This window comes from Amphiura filiformis, chromosome 18, assembly GCF_039555335.1.
Source record: "Amphiura filiformis chromosome 18, Afil_fr2py, whole genome shotgun sequence".
NCBI classification, from domain to species: Eukaryota; Metazoa; Echinodermata; class Ophiuroidea; order Amphilepidida; family Amphiuridae; genus Amphiura; species Amphiura filiformis.
Window position 1 is genome coordinate 66,183,731 of NC_092645.1, and position 8,745 is coordinate 66,192,475.

Genomic DNA, 8,745 nt, shown 5'->3' on the forward strand with positions numbered 1-8,745 from the left:
ACAGCGCCTTAAAAACCTCGAAAATCGAATTTCTAGTTCAATGGCTTTAAATTTCATTGTTTTTTCAAAATAAGTAACAAAATCAGTGATAAATGAAAGTTGCTGTTCAAATTGAACTTCTAAGGGTCTTTGGGTGACAGGTCAAATGGAAAAATAGGGGTCTTCGGGTGACAGAGCATGTGTTCGTAAAAAATATGGGGTCTTTGGGTGACAGCGATGCTGAAAAAGGGGTCTTAACAGCCCTACATACGCGTCACCTCCAAAGTTGAGTGCCCCGGGGGCTATTATCAATTAGTGAGCGATTAGTGGTTTCTGTTGTCATAGACTGAGCTACTATAAGTTTGTTCATATCCCTGGTTTGATTATTGTATTTTATACCCAAATAAATTAAGGTTATAATTTTTTAATACCCGAAATAGGGGGTTATAGAATTATTAGGGCAGGTGATTCAAAATGACTTACTGTCAAAATTCACACACTCCATGCACGTTATTCGCTCTAAAGTTTTGGAGCGATCCGCGCCTTCCTGTTCTGGCAAGAAATAATTTGTCTTGAGTCTGTGTAGGCTGGGGGGGGGGGGCATCAAAATTGTTGACCCAAGAAAGGGAAAATTGATTCCAGTCAATGACATATTCATGACCCCCTTCCAAAGAAAATGCCATCCCAGACGAACAAGGAATCATTTTTCCTTTGTGCCAGGGGGTCACCCCCCCCTCCGTCAGGCATGGCACAGACTTGTATGTAATGTAATAAAGGCTAATGTAATATAAATGAACAGTTAATTGAACAAAAACACATTAAAATAAGCATTTATTGGTCTCTTATAGCTGTTTTTATTCAAATTTTTCCGTTTTTTTATTTATTTATTTTTATTTATTTATTATTTTTTTTGCATTGGCATACATTTTTTTCGGTGTGCCATCCACAAGTTGGGGGCTTAAGTGCCAAAAAAATAGCTCTACCTGCATAGCTGCCCTATGGATATTTTGGCAAGCCCTGCATTCTACATTGTACAAGTGCACATCTTAATCAAAATATGACACATGACAGCTATTACAGAGAGGCCCTTCAATTTGTGGATTCATATTACAGTAAATTAATTAATTAACTGTCCTTAATGAATTAATTGACAGAAATGCTTTGTGGAATTATTGTATACTATAGTAAATTGGTCAGTAGTCAGTATGCAAATTCCAGAATTGCCACAATCGTCGGCCAGTCCAACTTAGGAATATCTGGAAAGTTGCAATAATTAGCAAGAAATCTCAAACTCAGATAATATCCCATCATGCATGCACTAGGACTTTACACATATTCTGCATATATGTAAGTTGTGAGTTTGCACCATCTGCTCTCGAAGGTCACCTGAATCAATCTGCATTGTGGGTTTGGCCTATAGTGCAATAATATCATCCAAATTTATTTGGAATACACCCAAATGTATTAGGAATGTATTAGGAATACATTAGGAATACACCCGAATGTATTAGGAATACACCCAAAAATGTATTTGAAATACACCCAAATATATATTAGGAATACATCCAAATGTATTAGGAATACACCCAAGTGTATTAGAAATACACCCAAATGTATTAGATATACCCCAGAGGAATACACCCGAAATAATAGACTAGTTGGATTGCTTAGCTTTCCAAAGACACCAATATCAGAGGGCAGCGCAAAAGAGCATCGGTCCGACAGAGCTAAAAACGTGAAGTTAGCCTTTCAGCCAAAGCTACTCGTAAACCAATTTAAAGCCCATTTGAAGCCCATGTGTAACCATTGTGCAATCTAACCCATCTTTTTATTTGTTGTGGGTTTCTAGATGTTTTTAAGAGTAAATGAGTGTGCAAAATATAACTTACAAACCTCACACTGCAAGAGGCTGTCTTTGTTATGAGTTATGATGTGGTCTTTAAGATTATGAGATCGCAAGAAGCACTTCTGACAATACTGACATTGAAATACTTTCTCTTTTGAGTGAATTTTGATGATGTGAACTTTCAAATTGCACAAGTGTGGAAAGTATTTCTGACAATACTCACATTGATAGGGTTGCGCTTTGGTGTTATTTTTAATGTGTCTTTTCAAAACATAACCATTTGCAAAACATTTCTGGCAATACTCGCACTGATAAGGTTTCTCTTTGATATGAACTATGGTGTGTTGCTTTAGATGGCTAGCATTCGTAAAACATTTCTGACAAAGCTCGCATTGGTAGGGTTTCTCTTTAGTGTGAGTTCTGATGTGTGCTGTAAGATTACCAGATTGTGAAAAGAATTTCTGGCAATACTCGCATTGATAGTGTTTCTCTTTGGTGTGAGTTTTGATGTGTTCTTTGAGAGTACTATTTCGAGCAAACCATTTGTGACAATACTCACACTGGTAGGGTTTCTCTTTGGTGTGAGTTCTTATGTGATCTTTAAGTTGCCTGGATTGTGCAAAGCAATTCTGACAATACTCACATTGATATGGTTTCTCTTTGGTGTGAGTTCTGAAGTGGCATTTAAGTTCCCAAGATCGTGCATAACATTTTTGACAAAACTCACATTGATAGAGTTTTTCTTTGGTGTGAGTTCGAATGTGACGTTTAAGGTTACCAGATTCAGCAAAACATTTCAGACAATGTTCACACTGATAGGGTTTCACTTTGGTGTGAGTTCTGAAGTGGGCTTGTAGACTAAAAGGAAAAGCAAAATATTTCTGACAATAGTTGCACTGATAGGGTTTCTCGTGGGTGTGTGTTCTGATGTGACGTTTTAGTGTCCCAGACTCTGCAAAACATTTTTGACAAAACTCACATTGATATGTTTTGTTTCTGGTATGGGTTCTGATGTGTCGCTTAAATGTCACAGATTCTGTAAAACATTTCAGACAATACTCGCACTGATACGGTTTCTCTGTAGTGTGAGTGCCGATGTGTCGTTGAAGTTGCCTAGATTCTGCATATATTTTCTGACTAAGATCACGCCGATAAGGTTTCTCTCCAATCGTAATGTTTCTAGTAGCTCTCACATATTTGATCATATGTCTGTCGACGTGACGTTTCCGTTGATTTAAAGAGTACAGGTAGATGCCACATGATCTACACATAAATGGCTTTAAACATCTTGCTTTCATTTTGTATACACCCAAATGTATTAGGAATACATCCAAATGTATTAGGAATACACCCAAATGTATTAGGAATACACCCAAATGTATTAGGAATACACCCAAATGTATTAGGAATGCACCCAAATGTATTAGGAATACACCCAAATGTATTAGGAATACACCCAAATGTATTACGAATACACCCAAATGTATTACGAATACACCAAAATGTATTAAGAATACACCCAAATGTATTAGAAAATCTATCTATGCAAGTCTGGGAATGTATGTGACATGGAACAGTCGTTGGCTACATCACATTGATTAATCCAGTTGAATTCATTCATTTTGCTTATTTCCAGCATGAATCTATGCAAGTCCGGGCATGAAAGTGAACATGCACTATAATGGACCACAATGGCCTCATCCCAATGGCATAGTTCAATAACCTCAATTACAAACTGCAATAGGGCAAAATTTGACCTCAATTTATAGAGTATGAGTTTTTGTACCCAAATTTTCAAAGGTCATTCAATGAATATACAAATGTATTGGGGTTACAGAAGTGCACCCTGATAGATGAGCATGTTGTGGCTCGTAGTGATGGAACAGTCTTCACTCGTCTGTTGCAGTATGATGTCTTTCAGTCCAATCCCATCCATAGATCCTCATCAGTACCATCCACTCAGTTCCTATCCAGATTCTGGTAAGTAGATTTCAACTGCCAGTCACGCAATAATCAAACTATCTGAAATGAAAATTGTAATAATCAATTTTAATCCGAGTATGTAATGTAATGTAATTTATAAAATTTTGAGCGTGACTAAATCACTAAATTTTAGTACTTTGTTTTCATTTCATAACCTCATTAATATACGCAGCAAGTGCGATCCAATCACAGATAATAACTTTTAAATGTACGCGGACGCAAATGCAGGTCATTGAAAAAGTATAATGACCGTGTCTCGTGACGTAGCTAAAAGTACGCTCTACAATGACCGCGTTACTTGACGTGTTACGCGTTCGAACAATTTACGTGAACGCTGGCCGCCGTATTTGGACATCGCATGATTGTGCGCTAGTGGGATTGGTCGCTATTGGTATTTTCTTAATGGGCTATTCGATTTTTTTACAGGGAAAACGATAGATAAAGTTAAAATTGTGTTCTGTTTTCAAATTAAAAGAAGAAAATGTGACGTAAATTGAATTAAAAAAAAGTGAAAAGTGACGGTTATGAATGAGGTTAATGACTTTGCATCATTTATTTTTCGGGTATTGTGAAATATCTAAACATTGTGCTTTGAACCTCGCCCTCGGGATATTCCTCGGTTCCAAAGCACAATGTTTAGATATTTCACAATACCCTCAACACAACTGATGCGCAGTCATTAACCTCTAATCAATAACATTAATTTGTGGGTATTATTATTATTCACATGGATAATAATTTCAATTGTTGGGATTTCATTTTGAAAAGCATGTTATACCAAAATTGAATGGAGATTGTTATGATGTTGCTTTGATTGTTATGATCTTATTTTGAAGGCTTAGATTTCTAATACAGTTGGGTGTATTCCATGTACTCCAAATACATTTGGGTGCATTTCTAATACATTTGGGTGCATTCCTAATACATTTGGGTGTATTCCTAATATATGTGGGTGTATTTCTAATACATTTGGATATTTTCCTAATACAATTGGGTGTATTTCTAATACATTTGGGTGCATTCCTAATACATTTGGGTGTATTCCTAATACATTTGGGTGTATTCCTAATACATTTGGGTGTATTTCTAATACATGTGGGTGTATTTCTAATACATTTGGATATTTTCCTAATACCTTTGGGTCCCGCTTTGGGTGTATTTCTAATACATGTGGGTGTATTCCTAATACATTTAGGGACCGTTCACAAACACATTTTTTCTCCCCCCCCCCCCCCCTCGGACCTAAAATTATTTTCAGTCCCCCCTTTTTTTTGGCTGTGAAAATATACGTCAACCCAATAGAATATAGTGTAAACTCATGTTCTACGAGAAAAATGATGGTGTTTTTTAAAGGCCCCCTTCCGACGGATAGAAATAAAGGGAGGGACATGATTTTAATGCTTGATTGAACCAATGTGTCAGGTCGCTAATAGAGTACCAAAGTGTGATGTCAATGTCATAAAATTTTCTTGTTTGCATTTCAGCATTTTCACGACCATATTTCAGTAGAACATGATGAAAAACATCCAGTCCAAATTTGGTGGGAATTGGATCATGAGGGTCCGAGATATAGCCGCATGAATACCTAATTAGCCCCATTGAAATCAGTGTAAATTGGCCTGGTTCATAACTGTTTGGAGTTTAGGAATATTTTTTCCTTTCTTGGAACTATTGACCAAATTTCAGCAAATCAGGAAATTTCTGCCATTTTCAACATTGAGTTTATCACTATTAAGGATACGATACATGATTTACCAACAAGTGACTCATTTCGGAATGCGATCATGAATTTTGAAGAAAAAAAAGTTTCCACAGGCTTCGTTGGGACTCGAACCAGCGATTCTAAACTTCCTTCGATTACGCGTCTAGCGCTTTACCACTCGGCCACCATGGCAGTTGAGCGGATGAGTGTAATGATAAAAGATAAATCTCATAATGCCATCTTAAGCCTTTTGTTTACTAAAAAAGACGCGTTTTGTAAAGATAGATTAGCCGTTTTATGGATAAATAGCACGAACATTTGGGAAAGGTTTCAAACAAATAATAAAGACACTGATGTGATGATGAAATTGCGTAAATCAGGAATTATCTGCGTTGCAATGTTTTGTTTTGGTTTTAGGAATTTGACCTTAAAATTTACGACTTCATGACATTATCATTCGAAATCAACAAAAGATATTTCAACACTTTATGTCCTCATTCTTTCTCTAGAATGTTTTGTACATGTATGTGAAATAGCTTCAACAATGGTTCGCTGCATAATGGTAAAAATAGCCTTGACCTAAAAAAGGGCGAGAGGTACCATATTTACGGATTCAGGCTAAATTTAAAATTGATATAAAACGTTTGTTTTTGATCGATTACAAAAATTAATTTTGCCGTATAAAGAAATTGTATCTGGCGTGAATTACACTACAGTTTTTATTCCTAGGGCTCTTTGACTTCTTCAAATAATTTTTTTAATGATAGAGTGAATCCCCTGGCCCTCTATAATTACGCACAAAAGATCGACCCCCCTTAAAGATAAGCATTGGCATTAAAGATGAGCATTGGAGAACACAAATTGACAATTACACATGAAAATTAGAAAATAATGTGCAATTTGCCAGTCACTTCCATTTATTTTCTGCCACTTCTAAATATTTACTGGTAACTACACGGCCATATCTTGGGCCCTCATGATCCGATTCCCACCAAATTTGGACTGTGGATGTTTTTCATCATGCTCCACCGATACATGGTATTCAAAACGCTGAAATGCAAAAAAAGTTTTCTGTGACATCATCACTTCGGTACTCTATAAATGCCACTTGAGAATACACATTTCACGTTGTCAGTCATGCATTATACTCAATCGCTTTTGCAGAAAACTGAATCGCATGCATGATCAGTGTACTAAACGGGTACTAAATCACCGTCGTATTGTATGCTGAGCATGCGCATTATGAATGATTCGCTCTTTTTCAAAAGCGACATATGTACGCCTTTATTATTTGACACCCTCTAGGTATGCTAGGTGAATTCAAATTTGCCATCAAATTGCATCATTTTATATATCAAATTAAAGCCCTTGAGTAAACTAAGCCAAAACTGGAAACCTTTTTTTCATAGCACTTTCCGTAGCAAAGTTACATCTTGTCAAAGATTGGCTTTTATCAAAAAGATTCAGCTAGCAAAATTCCCCAAAACGGCATTTCGGGGTGTTTCTAGATCTTAGTCTCATGGCGATAGCAGCTTTTTTAATGGAACTGCCATCAAAATCCTCTAAAATTCCATGTGCGACTTGATTATCACCATAAAAATCATATATTTGGGTCAAGTGAAGTATAGAAAACATATTTATGTAGGTTTCCTTCACCGACCTATTCTCGAAAAAAATTCAAATTTCTATGTAAATATGCATTGTGTTGGGGCCCCGGTCTCGGCGAATTCGCTGACTAGTAAATGTGTTAACTAAGGTTTGCCTAGGTTACCTACACCCTCTGTCAACGTTCACTAACATTACACATATAACCTGTGTAGGTCTAGTTGTAAACGGCAACGATTCAGTCTGATGATGAGTAACCCAGGAGTATAAACTCAGCTTTACGTGCAGTGACTAAATAGTAAATTAACATACCGGTATAGACTCGCTGAGTCTCATGGATGGACGCCGTTCCTATGTCCATCAGACTCGTATTTCCCATTTTGGATGTCAATGGGAAATACACACTTAACGATTTGCGCCGGTTAGAAACTTGAAAAAAAATCTTTAAAATTTTATCAATGTATATAAAAGTGGTACCAACCTTATTGTGCTTGCTAATTTAAGACTCGGTTGAAACAAAATTAAGGATCGAATGCATTTTAGTGTCCAAAAAGGCAAAATTATCGTCAAAGTTCTGCCGAAATCGGCACCCTTGCGAAGGGTTCAGAATTCGAATCGGGAACGAAAATATCCGATCTTTGCGATCAAAAACACAAAATTACAACTTTAAACATACTATTGGCAAAAGACATTATTACCAAACAATATAGAATAGAAAATTTGACATCATTTTCTCAAAATATTGAAGAAATTTGCTCACTAGACATCGAAAAAGTACGCAATCCAATTCCCGTTCAAACGCGTGAGAAACTGAAAGTGCATAATCCCGACTATACCGGTAGGCACATAACTTCATAAGTTACACAGCAAAACATGGCAGAGTTGGGGCGGGCCCGGATGTCCTATCTTGACAACGTTAATTTTCTCAACAAGCATAGAGATACGAACGTACAGAACACGTCTATTACTGAAGTCAATAGCTTGCAGGACTAATTATTTGATAAGCTTACCATCTTATGATCTTAGGCCTACCGTATAAGGACTAAAGGAGTTTGTGTCACTGCACGGCACGGGCACACACCTTTACTCAAGTGTCACTGAGTATCATTACTCAAAGCTGCCAAGAAATAGATTCACCACCGCATGTTGGTAAACAACGTTGAGAAGACTGATATCCAGTAAATATCCGGCAACACTTTGTACCACCAATCCCCGGTTCCGTTCCGGCATGAATGCTCGTCATCATTCCAATCTGCGAGTGGTGGGCGCACACCACTAAATAAACGTCTCATTGAAATACACGTGAAAATACAAGAATGTCAGTTGTAACAATATTTTGATCGAACCATTTGTCTTAAAAGGAAGGAGTATATGAACGTTTGGACAGTATTTATTGTGGGACATTGGAGCACATCAGACACGTATCGAATTGCATTCTGAATACGAAGAATGTCCTTCTGATATCAAATAATTTTCATTTTTTGAAATTCGCAACGTAAGGCCGTGTAAAATTAATATTTTGGTTCTCGTCCCTCCCTCCTCAATTTCTGGGATTTGTCAGATTTTTTTTTTTTTTTAAGATTTTTCAATTTTTTTAGACTTTGGAATGATTTATCGAAATCTTCATACA

The 8,745-nt window shown here is 36.7% G+C and overlaps 1 protein-coding gene across 1 annotated transcript; it reads right to left on the minus strand.

Annotated features, from left to right (window-relative positions):
- Positions 1–1,824: 1,824 nt before the first annotated feature.
- Positions 1,825–8,378, minus strand: LOC140139329 (uncharacterized). The gene is made up of 2 exons (XM_072161110.1): positions 8,126–8,378; positions 1,825–3,847 (listed from the first exon to the last, which is right to left on the minus strand). Exon 2 carries the CDS (start codon positions 3,121–3,123, stop codon positions 1,825–1,827), a length of 1,299 nt encoding a protein of 432 aa, XP_072017211.1. The 5' UTR covers positions 3,124–3,847; positions 8,126–8,378.
- Between the last annotated feature and the right edge of the window lie 367 nt (positions 8,379–8,745).

Excerpts from the sequence above, each read along its gene's own strand:
- LOC140139329 (XM_072161110.1), bottom strand. The coding sequence starts at position 3,123 with ATGAAAGCAAGATGTTTAAAGCCATTTATGTGTAGATCATGTGGCATC.